This window comes from Gossypium hirsutum, chromosome A01 (genome assembly GCF_007990345.1).
Source record: "Gossypium hirsutum isolate 1008001.06 chromosome A01, Gossypium_hirsutum_v2.1, whole genome shotgun sequence".
Lineage (NCBI taxonomy): Eukaryota > Viridiplantae > Streptophyta > Magnoliopsida > Malvales > Malvaceae > Gossypium > Gossypium hirsutum.
Genome location: NC_053424.1, coordinates 80309289 through 80336348, shown reverse-complemented (window position 1 = coordinate 80336348; position 27060 = coordinate 80309289). Strand labels below are relative to the sequence as shown.

Here is a 27060-nt window from a genome sequence, read left to right as displayed (position 1 = left end):
TACGTATAGTCTCCCAAGTTGCAGGTCGACTACACTGACTTTGCCCATTACGACTTGGATATCTCCCTGCACAGAACTTCAATACTGATTCCGTTTGTTTCTATAGAAACTAGACTCAGAGAGGAATCTATACATATATGGTACGACTCCTAATTATCTCTGGTTAATTTATAATGAATTTCCAAAGTCGGAGCAGGGAATCCAGAAACCGTTCTGGCCCTGTCCCACGAGAACCTGATTTTCTCTTAACATACTGTCCATATGATCTTTTCATTACTTCTATATGAAAATAGACTCATCGAGCTTCGATTACATAATTTATTCATCAATCAATTCCATTCCTACTATTTTTAGTGATTTTTCAATTTCATATCACTGCTGCTGCCAGCATCTGTTACGAAGGCAACCATGCCCACTTCATGTTTACTCCTTGATTCAACTAATAATTCCTCATGCATATCACAAATTATGATCATGACTAACCATGCCAAGGCTAATCATTGTCAACTTCTCCCTACTACATTATTGCCATATCATAAATTTTAACACCAAAACAATTTACCATGACATATGGCATAAAAGGTCGAATCATCAAATTCACGACCTAACGTTATGAAACCAAACCCAACCGAACATTTATGCCATTTTCGCATGGCTAAAGCTTACATACCAAAGTTCAAACACAACATAATAGCCTATACATGCCAAAATGTTCTTCTAAGCCAACTAAGAAGAAAGTACCAAAACTTGCTATCCGGTGTGATGACTTCGATGATGGCCTGACCCCGCGAAAATAGATGAGTCCAAGCAACCTATAATGGGTGACAAGGAAACACCGAGTGAGTTTATAACTCAGTAAGTCATAAGCAATGCACTACCATCCATCAATAACATTATCACAAGAGGAAACAAATGGAACGAGACAATTTACTCCATCCATACCGAACCATACCATAGTTCCTCCAACCTATCGGTTCAATTTCATATCAATTCATGCATTCACAATCCATATACTCATCAATAGGACATTGAAGCATTTTCATAGATCAATTTATTTTCGTTACAATCAAACAACAAAACGGCCTTTCACCCATCCTACGATAAATTTTATGTACGTGACTTCAAGTATAGTTGTCACATAGGTTCATCTTACCGAGCTCAACACCAAGTATAAGCATAGCACATATTAGCCATGTACTCAAGACACTTACCCGATCCGCTGTCCGCGATCGACTCAATAGTGTCGCACACATAGTGTCCATAATGATTCACGAATGTATATTGAGCCCGCACACTCAGTGCTATATAATCAACTCGCACACTTAGTGCTACGTAATCAAATCGCACACTTAGTGCTACATAGTCAAACTCGCACACTTAGTGCCGCATGGTCAATTCGCACACTTAGTGCATCATATTCATTTCGCACACTTAGTGCAACATAGTCAAATCGCACACTTAGTGCTGTACAATTTAATCCCGCGCACTTAGCGCCAATCTCATGGTCACAAATGGTTGTCCCGCACGTTTAGTGCCGAGATCAACAACTCAGTACATCTTACCTCTTTTCGTTCATTCAACAATTTCATCATCACATACGTACATGCATATATATATATGTATATTTATTCATTCCATTCAGCATCAATACATAACATTATGACCATTGAAATAATACCAACTACATGCTTAATGACTTACCTCGTGTTGGGTAAGACGGTTCCAACTCGGCTACTCGATAACCTTTTCTTTGCCTTTGCTCGATTCACCTCCTTTAACTCCTTGAGCTAAATCAATAATTTAACTAGTTTAACCACCTTGCTAAATATTTACAATCCAATTTCACATGTATATGTATGTTAGTATATTCGGCTAATAACTTCATGCAACTACCATATCATCAAAAATCTAATCACACATGCACATACATTAGGTAAGTTACCTTTGCTAATTTTAAACCCAACATCACACAAGCTCTCAAGAGATGGCCGAATCTGTAACACCCCGAACCCGAGACCGACACCGGAGTCGGACACGAGATGTTAACAAACTTTGGAAAATTTTTCCAGACACTGCCCAGTCTGAGTACTAGTCGCTTCAAAAATCATATCTTGAGTTTCACAACTCAAAAATCAGTTTTGTGATTTTTCCCTGAAACTAGACTCATGTCCCCACCTATGGATTTTTTTCTAGAATTTTTGGTCGGGCCAATTAGTACAGTTTATTAGTCAAAGTCTCCCATGTTACAGGGGTCGACTACACTGACCTTTTCCCATTACGACTGGGATATCTCTCTGCACAGAGCTTCAATACTGATGCCGTTTGTTTCTATGGAAACTAGACTCAGAGAGGAATCCATACATATATGGTATGACCCCTAATTATCTCTGGTCAATTTATAGTGAATTTCCAAATGCGGAACAGTGAATCCAGAAACTGTTCTGGCCCTGTTCCACAAGAACCCGAATATCTCTTTCTGTACTGTTCCTATAATTGTTTCGTTACTTCCATATGAAAGTAGATCCATCAAGGTTCGATTACATAATTTATTCACTATTTAATTCCACTCCTACGAATTCTTGTGATTTTTCCAATCCACACCACTGCTGCTATCAGCTTCTGTTTTCAAAGTGAACCTTACCTAATTTGGGGTTTCATGGACCAACTAGGGCCTTGTCATACATAAGCCCACATATGATCATACTTAGCCATTCTAGTGGCTGATCATTTGCTCAACACTTCCATTCCAACATAGTTACATCATGAAACCATCTATACATTCACAAATACGAATGGTCTAATGCCATACTCCACTTCTACAAGCCATTTTCGCATGGCTGTACACTTATACATTTCATAAAGTACTCGAAAGACAACAATGGGTAGTCCTATACATGCCATAACAAAATTCAACCAAAATAGTACCCAAAAGAGCCTTTGATAGTGTGGGCGACTTCGACTTCAAGATCCCGAGTCCGATAGCTGGAGAACCAAAAATCTATAAAACAGAGGAGCCATGTAACGAGTAAGCAATTTATGCTTAGTAAGTTTGAGCAAGGAATTCCAGCATGCACAAAGAATAGCACACATTTAGCTAAACGGAAAATTTCATAATACGCAATTTACCGATATCAAACTTACTTCACAACATTAACAACCCTTATGTACATACACAATAAACTGACTTGGCCGAAGGCCGGTAGCTCGTTTATCAACTGAGCGAACATTTATTTGTAAGGGCTCGATTAAATTCAACACATACGTAACATATCCCCATATTGGGATGTTTTTCGAGTATTCGCTGGAATTTTACAGCAAGCTCATTCATTACCAAATCACGTACCTTCGGGATTTAACCGGATATAGCTCCTCGTTCAAATGCCTTCGGGACATAGCCCGGTTTTAGTAACTCACACAATGCCTTCGGGACATAACCCGGATTTAACAACTCGCACGAATGCCTTCGGGACTTAACCCGGATTTAATAACTCGCACGAATGCCTTCGGACTTAACCCGGATTTAATAACTCGCACGAATGCCTTCGGGACTTAACCCGGATTTAATAACTCGCACGAATGCCTTCGGGACTTAACCCGGATTTAGTATCTCGCACAAAGGCCTTCGGATCTTAATCCGGATATATTCACTTAGCACAAAGCCTTCGGGACTTAGCCCGGACAGCATTCAATTAATCATGCACATCTAACAATAATTCATAGCACATTCATATTTCATTTTCGTTTACGAAACTCAAACACAAGGCACATATTGTCCTTGCACATTCGGCTCAATAGCCACACATAGAGCATGATTTAATCACATCGAAATTTAAGCTCTCTTACTCAAGAACTTACCTCGGGTGTTGTCGAACGATTCCGCTAGCTATTCAACCACTTTTTCCTTCCCTTTATCGGTTTTATTTCCCTTTTGCTCTTGAGCTTAATCAAACAAATAAATTGATTTCATCATTTTAGGCATCAAAAGATGAACACAAGGCACTTAGCCCATATTTATACATTAGACATTAAAGTCTCATACATGCAAAAATCATGCATCAACACAACATATTAGCTAATTTCTTGCCCTTGGCCGAATATGCATGTCCATTTTTGGGGTCGATTTCAACACTTAATACACACATGTACACACTAGTAAAGCATCCTCCCCCTTTTCATCAATTTAACACATGCATTGCTCATTAACATGCAAAGTTACATTCGGCCTTAGCACACATCTTGCTAGCCGATTCTTCTCCATTTAGCAACCAATGCACATATGTGCTCACACAACAAAAAAAATGCTAAAAAGGAGGTTCAAGAATCATCAAGCCATCATCACATGCATCATTAACAAGCTTCATATTTTGCATGCAATGGCATTAACACAACCTCCACCTAGGCCGAATCTTAACTCATCCTCATGCCTCATCACCACAACATCAAACATCAACCAAGAATGATTCATCCATGGTCAAGTGCCATTTCCATCACATAGCAAGATTTAGACCATGGGTTAGGTAGAACTCAAGCTAACAACTAAAACATGCATGCCTCTCATGGAACATCATCAAACATACCTTAGCCTACATGCATGGCCGAATCTCTTCACCTTTCTTCTTCTTTCCTCCTTAAAATTTTTTTGCCAAGGATGAACCAAAGGATGAGAAAATTTTTCTTTGTTTTTCTTTCTAGTTTTTGGCAAGCATGAAGATGAGAAAAGGATGAACAAAATTCCCCCTTTCTCTTGTTTAGCTCACGGCAATGGGGGACAAACACCACACACACATTTTTTTTTCTTTTGTTTTCCATTTCTTTATTACCCATACTCCTTATTTTATTCTTCCACTAACAAAACATGTTTCATGACATGTTTTGCCCATCCTTCCTTGTCATGGCCGGCCACTACTCATTAGGGGGGGAATTTGACATGCAAGTCCCCCCTTTGTCCACATGCACTAGTAGGTCCTCACACATTGACCTATCACATTTTAGAATTTTCTCACATAAGTCCTATTGACTAAATTCACATGAAATCAACCCAATTGAAGCTTGAAATTTTCACACATTCATAATTACATATTCTACACAATAAGTATCACATTCAAACATTTCGGTGACTCGGTTTAGCGGTCCCGAAACCACTTCCCGACTAGGGTCAACTTTGGGCTGTCACAGAATGCCTCTTTTGTTACCCAACTAATCATTCAACAATTCCATCCCCTTTACCACCCTTTTATGCCTAATTATCTAAATCAAGATAAGATCATCAACATGCCTAACCATAGCCGAATGTGCAACATTAATCTATCACCTCTATCTCTTAAATACTATCAAGTTCATTTACTTCCAATTTCTTAAGTTCAACATCTTAATGCCCATTATAGCCACTCCCATAATCTACATTTAGAAATCGGCAACACCCACATTCAACTATCTTTGCCGAATACTCCTCAACACTTAGACCAAAGTATGCACATTAAACTTAATACAACTTTCATTATACCTTTCACCCTAAAACATAATTTATAAATCTTGCCCTTCCTTCCATGTTTCGGTCAATTATTCAAATTACCTCATAGCATGAACATTTTTTTTTTCAACTAATCTAGCATGACTCATTCGGCCTTAACAATGAACCTCTTTTCATACAAGGACAAAAATAAATCAAATGAACCTTCCATCTAAACCCCATTCTATCTTCTACTCATTCAATAATACATGTAAACAACTACTAATTCTAGTACTTTGATACACGGTTTAGTGCCCAACCATCATAAAAGTTTGAATCCTTCTTAATATTATCAAAATACATTCACAAATTGACTTAAACATATAAGAAGATTTAACTAACACTTCAAAACTTACCTCCTACTAGCAAGAAGTAGTGCCGAATTGCCTAAAGGAGAATTTTCCTTTTTCTCTTCTTTGGTTTCGGTTTTGGCAAGGTGGAGAAGAATATGAACACTCCTCTTCCCTTTTTCTCTTTCATTCCATTTTATTATAATTATTTTAAGTCATTTGTTAACTAAACAAAACATAATAAATTAGAATAAGTGGAGCACCATCACTCCTTGGCCGGCCACCCATCATCTTTTGGGCAATTTGACATGCAAAACCACTCTTTTTGGTACATGCACTAATAGACCATTTTGAATTAGACTATCATATTTTTACAATGTCTCAAATTGATCCCAATTAATAATTTCTCATGCAATTGGTAAAATTAGGGAGTGAAACTTCCACATACTCATGTTCACACATAATAAGCATAGAATATAGCAAGTAATTATTTTTACGACTCGGTCTTGTGGTCCCGAAACCACTTCCCGACTAGGGTCAATTTTGGGCTGTCACACACTTAGCATGGCGTTTGTTTAATTTGTGTTGTCCTTTAATGTGCTTTAACGCTTCATGATCCGAATGGATCACGAACTCCTTCGGCCACAAATAGTGTTGCCAAGTCTCGAGAGCGCGGATAAGTGCATACATCTCCTTGTCATAAACGGGGTAGTTTAGCACGGCACCATTCAACTTTTCACTAAAGTAAGCGATCGGCCTCCCGTCTTGAGTTAACACGGCACCTATTCCAACACCTGAGGCATCACACTCAATTTCAAATGTTTTAGAAAAATCAGGCAGTGCTAACAACGGAGCTTTAGTAAGACAATCTTTAATAATATTAAAAGAATTTTCTTGCTCTTCGCCCCAATGAAAAGTCGAATTCTTCTTGATAGTGCTTGTCAACGGTGCAGCCAACGTGCTAAAGTTGGGTACAAATCGCCTATAGAAACTTGCTAGGCCATGGAAGCTTCACACTTGACTTATGCTCGTCGGTCTCGGCCATTCTTGAATCGCCTTAATCTTTTCGCTATCTACTTCGAGGCCCTCCGAGCTAACCACGAAACCTAAAAAAATAACTTTGTCAGAACAAAATGTACACTTTTTAAGATTAGCATACAAAGTCTCTTTTCTAAGAACTTCCAAAATAGCTCGCAAATGAATTACATGCTCATCCATCGATTTGCTATAAATGAGGATATCATCAAAATACACAACGCAAAACTTACCAATGAAATTCCGTAAAACATAGTTCATAAGTCTCATAAAAGTGCTAGGGGCGTTGGTTAAGCCGAATGGCATTACCAACCATTCATACAAACCATGTTTCGTTTTAAAAGCGGTTTTCCACTCGTCACCTTCGCGCATTCGAATCTGATGGTATCCGCTTTTGAGATCAATTTTTGAGAATAACTTGGCACCACTTAACTCATCGAGCATATCATCTAAACGCGGTATGGGATGCCTATACTTGATGGTGATTTTATTTACGGCACGGCAATCGACGCACATGCGCCATGTTCCGTCCTTCTTTGGTACCAACAAAACCGGTACAACGCATGGGCTAAGGCTCTCTCGAATATAGCCCTTTTCCATGAGTTCGTTGATTTGACGTTGAAGCTCTTTGGTTTCTTCGGGATTGGTTCGGTATGCTGGCCGATTAGGAATAACAGCTCCGGGCATTAAATCGATTTGGTGCTCAATCCCACGAAGTGGTGGCAAACCACTTGGCACTTCATCCGGAAAAACGTCTTTGAAATCCTGCAAGAGAGACAAAACAGAAGAAGGGGGATCTCCGGATAAGTCGTTAGTATTAAACAAATTTTCCTTATACATAAGTACAAGGATCGATTGTTTTGCCAAAAACGCTTTTCGAACATCACTTGCTTTTGCAAAGACATTCAATTTTTCACTCACTTTTTCTTTTTCTTCTTTTTCTTTTATCGCTCTCTTTTCATTCTCTTTTTTGAATTTTCTTTTTTTTATCATCTTTCTTTTCTTTTGTATTTTCGCTCTTTTCTTTTTCTCTCATTTGATCTACAGAATTTTTCAACTTAAGTTGATCCTCATAAACTTGCTTTGGCGTCAATGGTGCTAAGGTTACATTTCTCCTCAGATGCTTGAAAGAATATCGATTTGAGTAACCATCGTGCATAACTCGACGATCGAATTGCCATGGACGGCCCAATAACAAGTGACCTGCGTGCATCGGAACAACATCGCAAAGCACTTCATCAGAATATTTTCCAATGGAAAAGGAGACTAGAACTTGCTTTGTCACCTTTAACTCTCCTCCATCGTTGAGCCATTGAAGTTTGTACGGAGTTGGATGCTTGGTGGTTGGTAGATTTAATTTTTCCACCATGAGAGTGCTCGCGACGTTCGTACAACTTCCTCCATCGATGATGACACTACATAGCTTTCCTTGTACTTGACAACGAGTATGGAAGATGTTCTCTCGTTGTTGTTCATCGTCAATGCTTTGGATGCTTAGACTTCTTTTAACAACGAGGAGTTCTCCATCAAGAGCGTGTTCAACTTCTTCATCGCTTTCAGAAACGATTTTGGGCTCGTCTTCAAGTTCTTCCTCCTCCGATTCGATTTCTCCATTTGCTCGAACCACCATGACATTGCGGTTGGGACATTGACTCGCAATATGGCCCCTTCCCAGGCACTTAAAACACTTAATATCTCTTGAACGATTAGCAAATGAATCGGTTGCCTTACCTTTGCTCGTATCGCCCATAGGTTTGTTTGCTTTGGTAGGCACCATTGGCTCTTTGGCACGGATTGGTGGATTAGTTTTACTCGAACTTTGCCCCCATCTAGTTGTGCTTGGGGTAGGAAAACTTCGAGTGGTACTCTTTCGCTAGAGTTGCTTCTCCACCTTAATGGCCATGTGTACCATGTCCACTATCTCAACATAATGTTGGAGTTCCACAATGTTAGCGATATCTCGGTTGAGACCAGCAAGGAATCGCGCCATTGTTGCTTCACGATCTTCTTGGACATCGGCTCGGATCATTGCGATCTCCATCTCTTTGAAATAATCCTCAACACTCTTTGAACCTTGAGTGAGATTTTGAAGCTTTTGATAGAGTTCCCGATGATAGTAGGAAGGAATGAAACGACGTCGCATCACGGCCTTCATCTCGGCCCAAGTGGATATTGGTCGTTCCCCATTCCTTCTTCGGCTCGTAGTGAGTTGATCCCACCATATCATAGCATAATCGGAGAATTCTATGGCCGCCAACTTCACCTTTTTGATCTCGGAATAGTTGTGACAATCGAAGACCAATTCAATCTTCTTTTCCCACTCCAAGTAAGCTTCCGGATCAGACTTTCCTTGAAAGGATGGAATGGATAGTTTAATGTTCCTTAAGTCATCATCCATACGTCTTTGATTCCGATTACCTCGGTTCCTTTGACCTTTTCGGCCTTCACTTATGTTTGATCCTTGATCACTTTCGACTTCATTCGGATCATATAGGTCGTCTTGATTGATTTCCAATTGGTCTCGCCCTCTTTGCGGCCCTTGGGGTGTACGCTCTCGTTGATTTCCCAATTCAACTCGATCCAACCGTTCGCTAATAGATTCTAACTCACCTCGGATCATGCGTTGGATTTCTCGTAACAAGGCTTGTTGAGCCAAATCCGGCACTCCACCTCCTCCAGGCGCAATGTTTCGGATTGGTTGCCTTCCACCTCCTTCCGCCATATTTCGTTCAGGACTTTGAGACATGTAAATAAAAACCTCACAGCACAATCCTCACAAAATCTCTCACAGAAAGAATAATCACTCCACTCGTGTTTCACTCAATTTCGGCTTTTAACTTGATGTACCTCTCGTGCCTTTTACCACTCACTTTCCTCTCGTGATTTCGTAAGTGACTCGTAGTGACTTAGTCTTAGTTCAGTGGGTTGGCTTCAAATGGCTTTACAAGGGATTGATGTTAGGTTACGGGTAGGCTAAAAGAAACAAGAAAGGCTTTAGGCTAAGTGTGGCTTAGAAGATGAATGGAAGAAAATGCCAAACTTACAAACTCGAAACACTTTTTTTTTACGGATATTTCACGTTCTTTTCGTCCGCACCTAAACCGTATGCAATTTTTTTTTTCTTTTCAATTTTTTTTTTCAATTTTTTTTTTCAAACTTTTTTTTTACGTACCTATTTCAAATTGACTTCGAGTGCTCGTACTTCTCGTTTTTACCAGCTCTGATACCAAATGATACGACCTCGGTTTAGTAGTTGAACCCGAGTCGTTTAGTTCCCGACCGTAAACGAAGAAGTATATTAGACAAGAAGAAGATAGAATATATTTGAGTTCAAAGAAGTAAAGTAAGTCTGTGCAAAGTTGGATATGGATTTGGTTTAAGTCGAAATGGTATGACTAGAATGGTCGAGTTCGGTTTAGGATTAATTAAGAAATGGTATTTGGTTTTGGTACGTTTTGGTATTTGGGAATTGGTACGAAATGGTAAGGGATTTGGTACGAAATGGTAATGGTTCAAAAAGGTCAAGAGTGAACCAACACTAAAGAAAAGTGTCGACCCGAAACTTATAGGACCAAATTGAGTTGGAAATGGTTGATAAGGACCTTGACCCGATACTTAGTAAAGTATGAACCAAAGGTATCAAAGGTGAACGCCACACTCGGGTTTAGGGAGTGATAAGTTCGAAAGAAAGACTCGGAAAGACGCCACTAGAAGCTAGATAAGTCTTACGGGTCCCGAACGAAATTTGAGAGAAAATGCCTCACAAATTTGGCAGCAATTCGCTAATTAAAAATGTCAAAAAGTCCTTTACAAAGTAAAATTTCAGCTATTTATAAGCAACACCTAAGCTAGCCGAATGGTCACTTACATTCCTTAAAAATTAAGCAAATGAATCACTTAAATGAACTAGCTAAATTCGGCTGAACATGGAGCTCCATTAGACACCTTCTAGATGAAGCATTGGACTTGGAAAAATTTGGATGATGCATGGATAGCTAGGTTCGGCCAATGGGCATAAATTAGCTCATTTATGTTGCAACTCTTGGCTGAAAAGTGACCAGCAATTAAGAGGGTAATGAGCAGCCAATTTAAGTGTGAAAGCTCAACATTGAAGAGTCATGGAGTGTGAACACATGGAACCGAAAAGCCAAGATGCATCCAGCAAATGTGAAAGGATTAATTGACAGCTTTGGAGTTGGAAACATTAGCTCTCTTGACTGAATAGTCACCTAGGAATGCCAAATTCAGCTCACCAATTTGATGCATGTATCTCCAGGTTCATTGAATCTATTGTGCATGCACCAAGCTAAATGAATCTCCACATTCGGCTCACCTTGCTAAATGAACCCCCACATTCGGCCACCCTACAAAAATAGGAAGAACTAAGATTAATGTGGTATTTAGCTGAACTAAATTAAGAATAAAAACAAGACACATTAATTCGGTCAACAATGACACTAAAATCAGTTCATTAAATTCGGCAGCTTTAAAGCAATTTTAAATCATGTAATAAAACTTGACATATTAAAAACATGCAACAAACATATTAATAAGCTGTAATAAACAAATTAAATCGACTTAAATAAATATTCAGCTATTAAATTAATGTCTAGTTGATATTGAGCTGAATTGAAAATGTTTGAGCTGAAGTTGAGCTAAGTCGAGCTTATTGAGCTGAAATGGAAGTTAATTCAGCTCCTATTAAAGTGCAAGGAAGGCTCATCGAGTTTGTCCAAGCTTCGTCAATGCGTCCAACCAAAGTCTCGCCCCAAACTTGATCTACTAAGGCCGAAATAGCCTCCTTGAATTGTTTAGCTCGTGATCGGGTGATTGGACCTTGAGGCAGCTCCAAAGGCTCCTTGCTCGAGCTAGGTTGGACTTGAAGCGTGGCTGTATCAATTTTTCCCCCTAATGTTGGAAAAATTGACTCGTCAAAATGACAATCTGCAAAACGAGCCGTAAATAGATTCCTTGAAGATGGTTCTAGATATTTAATTATGGATAGGGATTCAAATCCAACATATATACCCAACCTTCTTTGAATTCCCATCTTAGTTCTATGTGGTAGAGCAATTGGAACATATACGGCACATCCAAACGTTCTTAGATGGGAAATATTTGGTTCCTGACCATGAACTATTTGTAAGGGGGAGACTTTATGATAACTTGTTGGCCTGATGCGAATTAATGCAGCTGCATGTAAAATTGCATGCCCCCAAGCAGTGATTGGGAGTTTTGACTTCATAAGTAAATGCCTTGCTATCAATTGAAGTCATTTTATTAAAGATTCTGCTAGACCATTTTGTGTGTGAACATGAGCTACAGGATGTTCAACACTTATTCCAATGGACATGCAATAGTTATTAAAAGACTTAAATTCACCAGCATTTTTAAGACGGATGGTCTTAATAGGAAAATCTGGGAAATGAGCTCGTAATTGAATCAATTGAGCAAGCAATCTCGCAAACACCAGGTTTCGAGTTGATAACAAAGATACATGAGACCATCTACTCGATGCATCGATTGAAACCATAAAGTACCTAAATGGTCCACATGGGGGATGTATAGGCCCACATATATCCCCTTGAATTCACTCAAGAAAAGTAAGTGGTTCGTTATTTATCTTAGCTGGTGATGGTCGGATTATTAATTTCCCCAGTGAACATGCAGCACATGTAATGTTTTGAAGAATCTGCTGGCTCTTCAATGAATGTCCACATGAATTTTCAATTATTTTTCGCATCATTATTGAGTCGGGATGGCCTAACTGGTCATGCCAAAGAACAAAGTCATTAGTAAACTTCTGGTTTACTATAGCATGTGTTTCTATAGGACTGATCTTTGTGTAGTACAAACCAGTAAAGAATGTAGGCAATTTCTCAACAATTTGTTTATTGCCTTGAGCAATACTCGTAATTTGAAGGAATTCACAATTTCCTTCGTTTAAAGTTTCAATATGATATCCATTTTGGCGAATATCTTTAAAACTCAATAAATTTCTTTGAGACTTAGGGGAGTATAATGCATTAATAATTTCAATTTTTGTTCCCCTTGGTAATAAAATAATTGCTCTTCCATATATAATGCATTAATAGTTGTACTACCACATATAGTGCTTACACTTTCTTCTTTCATTATTAAATGAGAAAAATATCTCCTGTCTTTTAATATGGTGTGAGTAGTTGCACTGTCTGCTAGACATATATTTTCACCATTCATAGCTGATTGCCTTTGCGAGATTATGTTCTTCAAAGAAACAAAATAACCACAAAATGTCACACATAATGGTGAAAACAGGTATTCAAAGTTCAAATTACTAAAAGGTCTATAAAACAAAATTATCACATAAAACATAGCACTAGTAAAGGTCATAACATCATTATTAAAGTTACTAAATGAAACATAGAGTAGTAGAGGTTTATTTTATTATTTATCGAAATTTGTGGCCTTAATAATTTCCTTCAGGGGTAGAAAGAAAATCAGCCACTTCTAAGTGGGTTGCATTGCCATCATCAAAATCACCTTCGCCATCTTTATACACAAGATTGGTTTCTACTTTCATTCCCTTCTGTTTTATGGACTGCTGATAAAGATCAACTAGATGCTTTTGTGTGCGACACACACGAGACCAATGTCCTTTTATTCCATAACGATAGCATACATTAGTCACATTTTCACATTTTTCTTTCTCTTCCTTGTTACCATTTTTCTGATCCCACTTCTGGTAGGAATGTGAATTTTTAAAACGTCCACCTCAACCATATCCATATCTATGTCCGCGGCCACGCCCTCGGCCACGACCACGGCCACGCACACTACTATTTGCATGGTGTGTTTCTTTTAATTCTTGCCCATTGTGTAAACTCACATTCGCTTCAGGGAATGGAGCAGAGCCAGTTGGCGTAATTCATGGTTTTTCATTAGCAGCTCGTTGTTTTGCTCCGCCACTAGGAGACAATAAATTAATTCAGAATATTTCTGGAAGCCTTTTTCACGATATTGTGTCTGCAGGACAACATTATTTGCATGGAAAGTTGAGTATGTTTTTTCTAACATTTCTGCATCAGTAATCTTCTCTCCACATAAATTCAATTGTGAAGTGGTTCTGAACATGGCCGAGTTATAATCACTAACAGACTTAAAGTCTTGCAATCTTAAATTCAGCCACTCATAACGAGCTTTAGGCAAAATCACAGTTTTCTGGTGGTCATATCTTTCCTTTAGATTGGCCCAAAGAATTTGAGGGTCCTTAACAGTCAAATATTCGGTCTTTAGACCTTCATGGAGGTGATGGCGAAGGAAAATCATGGCCTTGGCCTTATCTTGTGTACTTTCTTCATTTCCCTCCTTAATAGTCTCACCAAGACCCTTTGCATCTAAGTGAATTTCAGCATCTAGTACCCATGATAAATAGTTATTTCCAGTGATGTCCAGAGCTACAAATTCGAGTTTTGTAAGATTTGACATTATAAACTATAAGACAAAATATACAAGTCAATAATGTAAAATAAAGCATGTTAATATGCAAATGAAATAACACATATGCAAATGAAATAGATCAACTTGTTACCCTTACTTCACCTAAGCGTCCTTCGTCAATCTTTAAGGAAAAATTTGTTGGCCTTGATTTCTTGTATTAGAGACTCGTGCTGATAACGTGTTGTGAAATAATAAAGAAAGAATAAACTAAAATGTGATAGAAGAAAGAGTGTAGAGAGAATATAGAAGAGAGAGTGTATCTTTTTTTATATATATTTTTCATGAGTACATGAGCCCCATATATATAGGGGTTAAAAGTAACTCTCTAATTATTATAGGGCATGTAAAGAGTCATGACCTTTTATCTCCCATATTAATGGGGTATAGGAAAAGTCTCATAACTTATGGGGTATAGGAAGAGTTTTATAACTTATGGGGTTGATAATGACATCCACATAAATATTTCATTACAATTTTAACTTTTTGTTACTTGTTTAGAAATTATTTTTATCATACTGGTTTTTTTTATTGTAATCAATATCTTTTCAAAATGTAAATTATGTACCTGCGTAATTACAATTTGAACTACCACACATGATATATGAAATTATGATATAATTATACTCTATCAACCAAACACGTTCAGTAAATTAGAATTCTTTATAATTACCAAAAAAATATACTTACTACCCTAATAATTATATTTTCATTTAAGTACTCTACTATTTAAATATTTTCATGTTTCTAACAAAAATTGTGAAAACAGAACGAAGATTTAATGGTTAAACCGAAAGATAGAATCGCATTCCTGCTCATAATAAAATATGATACTTTAACTCTTTCGAGTTTCTTTTTAATATATTGTGTGATTTATATATTTTAATTATGATCAACAAAATATTATATATATATATATCTTTTCTCCTTAAAAAATGAAAATAAATGGGATTTGAAACGTTTGATATTCCTGATAATTTGTATGCAATACAAAAATGCAAAAAGAAATTGGGAAAATAACAAATGTTGTATTTAGGGGTGGATTGTATTTTAATTTTTCTATGGAAAAATTGGATAAATTAGATCTTATACATTTCAAAACGTACAAATTAGTCTCTTTATTAAATTTTATGTATTAAATGATTAAGTGAAATATTAAATTAAATAGCTAATTACTAATTTGGTCCTAAATTATAGCTAAAGTATCATTTTGATTTTTTTTAAATATCTCTTAATAATAATTCTAAAAAATGTAAAGTCTTAAAAATAAATATAAAATATTAAAATTAATTTTAAAATAATTTTCAAAAATTTATAAAAAATTTTCTAGAAATTCAAAATATATACATAAAAAATTTAAAATTTTATAAAAAAATCTTAAATTTTTTTAATTAAATTTTCAAGTCGAAATAAAAAATCATCCTCTTTTTATAAGAAATTTTCTCTATTTTACAACCCCAAAAAAAAAAGATCGTGCTTGATTGAAGTTATTGAAGAAACAAAAATTAATTAAAAGTTTTGATTACTCACTTTTAAATTTCTCATGTTTTCGTTACTGTTTAGTTTCATCTTCATTGCCAACGTTTCCAATTAAAAGGTACATAAAAACTTACTTAATGTTTACTTTCTTCTACTTTAGTGAATATTCATTTTCGCATCTCCTATACTTTCGTATCTTCTGATTATGTGCAATCACTATTACAAAATTTTGATTACTCATTTTTACATCCCTTTATCTATTACAAACTTTCCCGTTCTTGACATTTTGGGATCCTAAGCGAAACAATAAATTAGGCCCCTTTTAAAAAAATTATAAAATGTAATACAATAAAATAAAAAAAATATATACTAATAATTTCATTAGAAAAATACGTTTTATTACATTAAGCAAATAAGATATTTTTTAACAAAATTTTAAAAAATATATATTTCATTCAATCTACTTTTATATTATCAACTACAAAAACACAAAAAATCATAAAAAATTGGTTAAATATCGACAAACTGCAGATGGGAGACACCATGAGTAGCAAGCAGGTGCAACGGTTAGTTGAATACTAGGTTTTGAAATTTTGAGGATAGTTAAATTTTGAAGTTTTAAGTTCTAAACAAGTACTCCATGGGTTTTGAAATTTTAGAGAATAATGTTTTAAATGTATGGCAAGAAATAAAAGATGAAAGTGGAATTTTAATTTAAAATAAAACTCTAAAGCCATCAACACATCTCTAAAGGTGGAGACATTGTCTTTATTTTCTTCTTGGTTATCAAAGAGATATGAGAATTGAAAGATTTTGTTTACTATAAATGTGTTGCTTTTTTTATTTGATTGTATTTCAACAATAATAAAAAGCATGATTTTACTGAAATAGATGCTTTTAGAATCGCCCTGGAGCCTTCAACAGGTAAAGTTAATGTCTCATTGCATTAAGATAGTTCTCATCAAATCAAGATTTTTATTAAAAATAGAAATATTTCCCTCATATTGAAAGAAAGCTCAATTTTTTAAAATAAAATAAAATAAAAACATCACGATTCACCCAGAAGAAGCTTCTTTGAATTTAAATTTTAACTTTAATAGATCTGAATTTATTGTTTTTTTAATGGAAATCTAGCATCTTAAGGAAAACAAAGATAACAAAAGATAAAAAGAAAAAAAAATCAATAGCAGATTCGTTTTTTTTAATATTTTTATTATAATTTTTAAGATTATTTTTATTTTTATTTTTTTAGAATTATGGTTAAAATTTTTTAAATGTATCAAAATAAAATTTTAACTATAATTTAAGGGCTAAATTAATAATTAAGTATTTAAATTAACGTGTCACATAATCCTATTAATGGTAGTTAACAGACAAGTGACCAAATTGTAACAATTTGACAATATTAGTGACTATTATGTAACTTTTGAAAGTTGGACAACCAAAATGTAATTTTAAACAAAGTTTAGGAACAATTGGTGTAGTTTACCCTAATTTTTTTGTGTTGTATCCCAACTTTTTAGATTTCTTTTGCAATTGGTGTGCTTGTTTTCTTATTTTAATATCTCACATGGATTAGCTATGGGTTATAAAGGGTTAAAATATTTTTTAAATAATTTTAAAATTTTAAAATATATATAAATTTTAATTTAAAAAATTAATTTTTATAATTAAGACTAAATTGACAGATATTGTAAATGTTGAAGCCAAATTTATTAACTCTTTTAGAATTAGAACTAAAACGATAAATTTTGTAAACAGTGAAGATTAAATTTGTTAATTTTTTAAACATAATTTTTAATATGTTTGTAACAATTTATATTTATTTTAAAGATTTTCTTTAATATTTCAGAATTATTGTTACTTTTAAAAGATAAAAGTAATATTTTAACTATAGTTTAGGACTAAATTAATAATTAACAATTTAAATTAATATTTCGTATAATTATTTAATGGATAAAATTTAAAAGAAAAACTAATTTACCCATTTTAAAATGTATAAAAGTTAATTTATTTTTTCAGTAAAGGAACTGAAAAGCTCAAGGGCTTTCTCGAAACTTCAACCCAAATACGCTTAGCCAAAGTTGCCTGATTATTAGCTGCTGTCTACCTTTTTATTTGAATCATTTCCTTCATTTTCTACTAGCAACTTTCATAATGCATAAATTGGGGTAGTCAAGGAAATCTCAATTCAGAAAATATTATAATTATTATTTTTAGGTACTCATCCGAGTCCTGAAAAGCAAATTGCAGATGAAATGTTTAATAGAAAAGCAGATATGGAGAAGTAACAAATCCAATCAACTTGATTTTCTGAAAAGATTAATCCTCAAATTATTTCAATTCTAAAAGTCTTCAGAATATTAATTACTTGAAATACATGTAGTTGCTCTAAACCCAACTCCTGTTTCATTCATCCTTAGGCTTCGCTTCTTTAAGACAAAAGCCTGTGTTCTCAACACTATTCTCCTAAATCCCACATTATAACACTTCTTTTTTTTTCCTTTTTTTCCCCTTACCAGTTAGAAACTCCAGATAAAAATGCACTTAACCGAGAAAGAAAATACCCAAACCGAAGCCTTTAGACAGGGATTTGAGAGCTGATAACTACATACAGTTTGTTCCAGTCCCAACCATCCATGTTGGGAGCTAAAACAGCAGCACCCACACCAAATGCGACGACGAGAAAGGCCAACGATTTTAGGCACCCAGGGCCTCGCGATAGTCTTCCAGCTATAAGCTTACAGTACTTGTCTGCATCCTGAAACAGTGCCCGTGTAGCAGCGTCTGACTCATTGCCCATTTTCTCATTCTGAGAATCACAAAATAAAAAAAGAAAAGAAAATCAGGTCACATCTTAAATGACTTGGAAACGTTTGCCTACCTTATGTTAGAGCAAATCATCTAAAAATCTGGTATAAAAATAACTGTGTAACATATATTTCTATTGAGCTACTAGATGGATGGTTTATTCTTAGTACAGTAAGCACCTTGTTCCTAAAATTCTTGATGGTTTCCCTCAAAGGGTCAAGAGTAGTAAGTTTTGTGGAGTGTTCTTTCCATTCATCTGAAAGCCTTCTAAGAACACTCACATTCGCTTCTAGATTATCAAGATAAACCTTGTCCTGTTCACATGTAGTAAAAAATAAGAATAAATCGACATGAAGTTAATTAGAAAAACTAAAATATTCCTCCATATAAAGGTTTGCTAAAACCTAAAATAGCTTATAGCTCACCCACTGCTTGTAGCACTCAGCGTTCTGGTTCAAACACCATATGACTATTCCAGCTGCCTCTTTGGATAACTCAGGAGAGCCTGCTCAAAGAAAGATACACTCAAGCATTGAAACTTCAATACGAACAAAGTGGATAAAGAAATGGGGCAGGTAGGGCTGGAGGAAAGGGATGCAAAGAACAAAAAGTTGTCAGGTGCAAAAGCATACCTTCTCCTGCTGCTTTGATAGCAAAGGCGAACATCTGAAGAGCCGCTTGTCTCATTGCTTTGCTCCCGTGAGAACCAGCAAGTGCAACTTCCTTTACTGTGGGATATATGGCCTCAAACCTTTCAGTAGCCTGCACCAATAGGATAATACTTACAAAAACACGAGAAAGTATAATGATTTTAACATATAAGCAATGACACGGCAAATTCAAGCAGTCAAACTTTTAACCTACCTTCACCCTAGATGAAGATGCAGGGAAGGTAGCTCGCATCAGTATCTCAAATGAAGATGGAGGCACCAAACGTTCCCCTTTTCTAACAGCATTATTTACTAAAATTGACCGAGCTTTTGAGACAGATAAGATCCTACACCAGAAGGAAAATAATTCAATAAACCTTAATGAATTTGTAACTCAATTAAAAGGTTAAAAATGGACCAAGACGAAAAAGGCACAAACTGTAAAAGTCCTAATACCATTCCACCAGTTGTAAAATTAGATCTCTGGATTGTGGATTACAGTTTTTTCTACTAAGTACAGGCAAGAGGAGATGTGCCCACAAGTACAGTCCCACAGCAAGATCTCCTTTGGATGCCTAAACAAATACAACATTAATGTATGAAATGAGATAAGAAGCTTCTCAAAAAGTAAAGATTAAGAGATTGTAAACTGCCTTCCAGATTCATATACCAGTTAGAATAAAGTTCTTTTCCCATCTACTTACCTGAACTATCGTCCATACAAAAATGGGGGGCTTATCTTGTCCTTGATATTTGGAATTTTCTCTCAACTTTGGCAATACACTAATTAAAGCATCAGGTTTACGCTGCAATACCATAGCTAATGCCACAAATATACCGACCTGCATAGCATGTTTCTACATCAAACCCCATCTGATACCTCAAAAGCATCAGAAACCAAAAGAATAGAAGAAAAACCAAATAAAATAACCAAATTGCAAAGTAAATTTACCTTAGACTTCAATGATGTCTGTTGCGCACCTTTTTTGGAGCCCTTAGCACTTGCTTGTTGGGCCGCCAAGTCCTCAAGAATGATGTCTAAAGACCATAATACAAAGAAACCAAGTGCCTCAAGGGATCGTTGGCTTATCCAGTCAGCTGAGGTCTTATAAACAGCATCAAAAATATGTGAAAGTGGTATCTGTTGAAGGACAAATTCACTTTGGTCAGAAAAATAAAATATATAATACAAAGTTAAGCAAAGATCAATAGAGACCAAAAGGAATCTAATTGACATCTGAAAAAAACGAGTAAGCACAATAACGACAGTGAAGACATCACATAGAAAGGTCTGAAAATGACAGATGGAAAGAACCTTAGAATAACAATTAAAGTTTAAACAACATGAGAAAAAAGTTTGAGGTCAATTCAAAAAGATATGTTTCTTCAAATAAAAAGAATTGTAGGATAATTTTAAATGTTAAAACTAACATAATATCAAAAGTTGAGATGGCGCAATGGAAAATCATAAATCAGTGCAATTATTTACGATTACTCAAATAAAACTAAAAATTCCAATCACATTATTGGCAAAACCATGGATGATAGCACGTTAATCTGGTCAAAGCACAAATCGAGCTTTGGTAAAAAGTTCTCAATTTGAACACTCAATCATGCAAGAAATTAATGCGTTAAAACCTCCTTCATTCCTCCAATCTAGCTAACATAATCAACAAATTCCAATTGTGATCAAATAAAATAATAATAAAAAAACCCAGAGCGCACACACAGAAAAAAAACTCACATCAGCAAGCTTGGCAACGGTACTCTCCCTGAAAAGCTTCAACCAAGGAAACTGCCCCGCAACCACTAGCTGAAATGCCTTACCATAGTAATCCGCAAACTTCTGCATTTGAATTTCTTGCTGTTCGCCATTCAATTCCTAATTCCCCAAACAAATTAAAAATATTTATATAATGAATCCAGTTATCCAAGCAAAAGACAATCAAATTTATCATCCTGGTACACTTACAGCGAGATAAGCAGAGAGATCAGTGGGATCGATCTTCGCAGCGGCTTCTACAACCGTAACTTTAGGCTTCTTCGGCTTCTTTTGCTTCGCCTTCTTCTCCTCATCTGCTGGCTTCCCGTTAGGTTTAACGCCATCCAGATCACTGCCATCGTCATCGTCGGAATCATCGATGACCGATCTTTTAGGCTTAGACTTGGCATCGGCATCAATGGCAGCAGCAGCGTAAGCTCTTTGAGCTTCAACTATCCGACGACGGCGATCCTCGGACTGTTGCTCGAGGGAACGGAAAACGCTGGCGGAGCCATTAGTTAGGGTTCCATTAGAACGGGGGAGGTTGGGATCGGCGTTGGGCTTGGTCTTGCGTTGACGTTTGGGATAAGAGACCTTTTGCCAGCCGTGGTCAACGTGGTTGGCATTGGTGGGTTCGTGAAGATCGACGGACTCCATTGTTGGGAAAATTTGGAGAGAAATGAAAGAAGGAAAATTGGAGAGAAAAATAGTGAGAAAAGGAAATATAAATAAGGAAAGAAAAGGAGAAAAGGGAATGGATAATAAGGAATTAAGCAACGCAAAACGCGTAAACACTTTTGCTCAGATTAGGGATGCACTGCAGACGGAGGAGACGAGACAAACGATTCAGAATAACGGACATTAATTATTATTTATATTATCCTTTGCTAAATATTTTTCTCCCCATTCTATTATCTGCTAATTTGGAAATCAATTTTCATTTTCTTTTCCTGCGATACATAGTTTTCTTTCGTGCGATATAGGGATGATAGCATGTAACAATTAAAATATATTATAGTTTTCTTTCGTGCGATATAGGGATGATAGCATGTAACAATTAAAATATATTAATTTCTTTGATAAAGTATATATAATTTGATAGGTTCTAATGGCAAGCATTATTGATTTCCCGGCTATTAGAAGTTTTTCCATAAAATGGATTTGGAGAGGGTATTAAAGGAGTCTATGTGGACTTTTAATAATTATCTACTGTTGCTACATTGTTTGAAATTGGGAGAAGATTTGAAGAGGGTACCTTTAATATTTGTGAATTTTTGGGTACAAGTTCATGATGTGCCCCCGGGTTTCTTTAATGATGTTATGGCTAGACAATTGGATGATTTTCTTGGAAAGTTTTTGGAATATGACGGATCTAGTCTAGGGAAAGGGTTGTGAAGTTACATATAAGGGTTCAATTATATGTTAAACGCCTTTTAAAGATAAACAAGAAAGTGATGTTTGCGTCTGGTAGTTGTTCTTATGTCTCTTTTAAATACGAGAGATTGACTCTGTTTTGTTTCTTTGGTGGAAAGTTAGGGCATAATGACTCGTTCTATCAAGCAAAAATGTCATTGAGGGTTGAGGTTGCGGAGTTTGGCTGGGATATGCCGCTGAAAGCTCAGTCTATGAGAGCTCTTACCATGAGTAATGTTTGGTTACGTGATGAGGACGAAAGAATGAAAGGGGGTAGTCGGTTTGGTTGTAATGTTTCTAGTTAGAGTAAAGGGAAGGGAGAGGAAGGGGAGAAGTTAGCTCTCGTATTGATCCTATATCGAGAGTGAACTTGGAAAGAGATATCAATTTATAATATCAATTTATCTTTGAACCTTGATAGGGAGCCATTCAAACATTCACATTTACACATATGTTATAATTACAAAACTAAAATATAAATTTATTTAAAACAGTAAGCACATAATTTTAATCAATACAATTTTCAATAAAATTCAAAGTCATATAAAATATATGCGGCATTGACTTTCAGAAACACAATCAATATACATTAATATATCATATCATATCACCTTATAACATAGTGTAATATTCATTATTATATAAGATAAAGATAACATTATAACATGGCCAAAAATATTCTTTTTACAATTCAATTTCATACGCATATTACCAAATTAAAATGTACTATTTTTAATCAACACTACCAAGTCAAAACATACTAAGATTTATTTGCAAAATACTAACTATACATCCATAATTTATTCAGTCATTAATATACATACAAATAATTCACACCATTTCTATATGACTTAATAAATAAAATTTATAAATATTAAGACTAAATCAAAATATACCAACTTCACAAGTTATACACCATGCTAAAATATCATACTCAAGAATCATACCAATTCATCTCATAAAATATGCCATCAAACACATCATAATATTTAATATCATAACTGAATATACATTATAACTATTATAACTTCTTTATTGAATTTTATAACAAACATATCAAATACATATATTCTTTGTATTAAGCTCATTAATTTTAACTATTTATAATGCAAATCATATCTTCCCAATACATCAATATAAATCCACAACCGAAATATCTTTGTCTCTATATAATCATCATTCAATTTACTACCAAAACACATGGACAATCACCTCAATATATATACTTTGAAATGATGTATATGTCAAACTAGTGCATAATATGCTAGAATGTAAATATAGATACAAATGTCGAACTATTAATCAAATATATTCATTATCTCATTTCAACATTTATCCAAATATACTTATTAACTAATTTTAAACCATTACTAACACATGTAAAACATAATCAAATCATTTTAACCAAAGGTAGCATAACAAACATAATTCATACTATTATATAAATATCATAGCCAATTCACTCATACCACATCCAAAATCATCAACCAACTTCAATGCACAAAACACATATCACAAATACCATTCATCCATGGCACATAGCATTATAACCAAAATGAACTTAAACCATAATCAAACATAAAACAATGCAAACAAATACATAAAGTAAGCTATCATAGCTTAATAAGTCATAAGCAAATAAATAACTCAATGTTAACATCACTCAACTTAACCAAACTAATTTATGCTATCATATTCACATTTATTTATAAGATCATAATTTTATATATAACATATACTTCCATATACAATTTCACATTGGCTGAATATACATAATCTTATATACACATATTCAAGAATCATTTAAAAAATATTCACATTATATATTAAAAAGGCCGAATACGCTTTCCATATTCACATACATTCTTCATTTGCAACAAATATCAAGCAACTTACTTACTTTATTTCAAGTAGGTAATAAGCTAACTCATACCTGGTCATTTTAGCTCGTTTTACACATTCGATCACAACTTATCGTTGCCCGATGAACCATTCAGAATTGGATAGGACACACGGATAATCACTTATATCGTACAATGCCAACGTCCCAAACGTGGTCTTACATGTAATCACATATCGATGCCACTGTCCTAAACAGGGTCTTACTCACACACATATATCGGAGTCACATATCGATGCTAATGTATAAAACGTCGTCTTACTCGCACACATTTATAGAAGTCACATATTGATGCCAACGTATAAAATGCGGTCTTACTCGCACACATATATCGAAGTCACATATCGATGCCAACGTATAAAGCGTGGTCTTACTCGCACACATATATTGATGCCATGGTCTTACTCGCACATCACATATCGAAATCCTATGTCATGACATATGAATCCTAGCTATTCCTAAGGTTCATACGAGGCTTTCGGACGTTGTAATTTAGTCGAAACGAACTCGTAAGCTTAATTCCTTTGTACATATACATTCGGCTCTCACATATAAAATTTCTCATAATTTAATTTCAGAATATAAACTCATACATAATTAGAACTAACGATATCTATTTTCTTATAACCTTACCTCGGACGATGAAAAACGAAACGGGACGACTAGTCGACAACTTTAGTTTTCCCCCGATCCAAATCTGATTTATTTGGTTCTTGATCTAAACATATTCAAATTAAACTCATTCAAACATATTTTTATTCAATTTAGTCCAAAAACACATATATGGAAAATTACCATTTTACCCCTGACATTTTACACTTTTTATAATTAAGTCCAAATTGCATAAGACACAAACATGCAAAATTTGCACACATCATGATTAGGTCGAATGTTCCTAGTGTTCATACAAGTCCATACATTTCATTTATTTCATATTTTAGTCCCTCAATTTATTATTTTTGCAATTTAGTCCTAATTACTTAAAATCATAAAAAATTCCAATACAAAACATATCAATCATATTTAACCAACTAACATCACAAAACTCAAATATTCATCAATGACATAACTCAAAATATTCACCAAAATCAGAAATTCAAGCATGGGCTTTGTAGATAACATAGCAACGGTCTCAAAAACATAAAAATTATAAAAAAACCGAACAAAAACTAACCTTGAATCAAGCTTGGACAAGGCTGAATACCCCAAGCTTTTGTTCTTTTCTTTCCATTTGTTATTTCGGTCATAAGAGAAAAAGATGAACAATGGCTTTTAATTATATGTTTTATTATATTATAACTTATTAATTAATTTACCTAATTAACCTTTGAAATAAAATATAAAACCATGTTATAATAAGGCCACTACCGTCCATTTCATGTTATCAAGGGCAAATTGCAACATAAATACCTCCATTTATAAAGAAAACAACAATTCGACCCTTTTCTATTTAACCATCAAACTTTCATTTTACACGATTAAACCCTTTTTATTAAATTGACACTCAAACGATAAAATTAAAGCATGAAAATTTCACAGATATAAATTCACACATAATAAACACAGAAAATAATTTTTAAATATTTTTCTGACTCGAATTCGTGGTCCCGAAACTACCGTTCCGATTAGGGTCTAAATCAGACTGTTACAACTTTCCCCCCTTAGGGATTTTCGTCCCCGAAAATCTTACCGGTGAATAGGTTCAGATACCGTTCTTTCATTGCATCTTTTGGCTCCCATGTTGCTTCACTAACGAATTTTTCTTATTTCACAATTCTTTAACTTCGCGAGCCATAATACGAATTGGTTCTTCCTCATATGTCATATCGGACTTAATCTCAATCTCTGACGGACTAATCACATGTGAGGGATCAGATCGATATCTACGAAGCATCAAAACATGAAATACATTGTCTATCTTTTCTATCTCAGGTGGCAACAACAATCTGTATGCAACTGAGCCGATAAGCTCAATAATCTCATACGGCCCAATAAATCTCGGACTCAATTTGCCTTTAAGATCGAATCTGAGTATTTTCTTCCACGGTGAGACTTTTAAAAAGACTTTGTCTCCGATCTGAAACTCTATATCTTTTTTTTTTCACGTCTACATATGATTTTTGATGATCTAATGTTGTTTTCAGACTTTCACAGATTACTTTCACTTTCTATTCAGTCTCTCTAATCAAATCAACCCCGTGTATCTTGTTTTCACTGAGCTCAGTCCAATACAATGGTGTACGACATTTACAGCCGTACAAAGCCTTGTAAGGTGCCATTTTGATACTCGATTGAAAGTTATTATTGTACGCAAATTCAATCAGAGATAAGTATCGTTCCCACGTACCTTCGAACTCAAGAATGCAACATTTCAACATATCCTCAAGTATCTGAATGATTCATTCAGACTGACCATCTGTTTGTGGATGGAAAGCAGTGCTGAAATGTAATTTTGTACCTAAGGCATCTTGCAGTTTCTTCCAAAATCATGATGTAAATCTCAGATCTCTATCTGAAACAATTGAAATAGGCACACCATGTAATCGCACAATCTAAGAAACATACAATTCAGCTAGCTTATCGAGCGAATAATCTATACGAACTGGAATAAAGTGATTTGATTTAGTCTATCTATCCATAATAACCCAGATTGCATATTTCTTGCTCAGTGTCAACGGTTAACTGGATACAAAATCCATTGTGACTCTGTCCCATTTCCACTCAGGTATCATGAT

General features: G+C 35.0%; 2 protein-coding genes across 2 annotated transcripts; both read right to left on the bottom strand.

The window, feature by feature from the left end:
• Positions 1–13698: 13698 nt before the first annotated feature.
• Positions 13699–14301, bottom strand: LOC107895636 (uncharacterized). Its single transcript, XM_016820886.1, has one exon. It carries the CDS (start codon positions 14299–14301, stop codon positions 13699–13701), a length of 603 nt encoding a protein of 200 aa, XP_016676375.1.
• A 3797-nt stretch (positions 14302–18098) lies between these two features.
• LOC107939105 (uncharacterized) lies at positions 18099–22009 on the bottom strand. The gene is made up of 10 exons (XM_016872382.2): positions 21223–22009; positions 20995–21132; positions 20203–20391; positions 19955–20092; positions 19707–19825; positions 19465–19597; positions 19233–19362; positions 19026–19105; positions 18780–18914; positions 18099–18601 (listed from the first exon to the last, which is right to left on the bottom strand). Exons 1-10 carry the CDS (start codon positions 21667–21669, stop codon positions 18371–18373), a joined length of 1740 nt encoding a protein of 579 aa, XP_016727871.1. The 5' UTR covers positions 21670–22009; the 3' UTR covers positions 18099–18370.
• Between the last annotated feature and the right edge of the window lie 5051 nt (positions 22010–27060).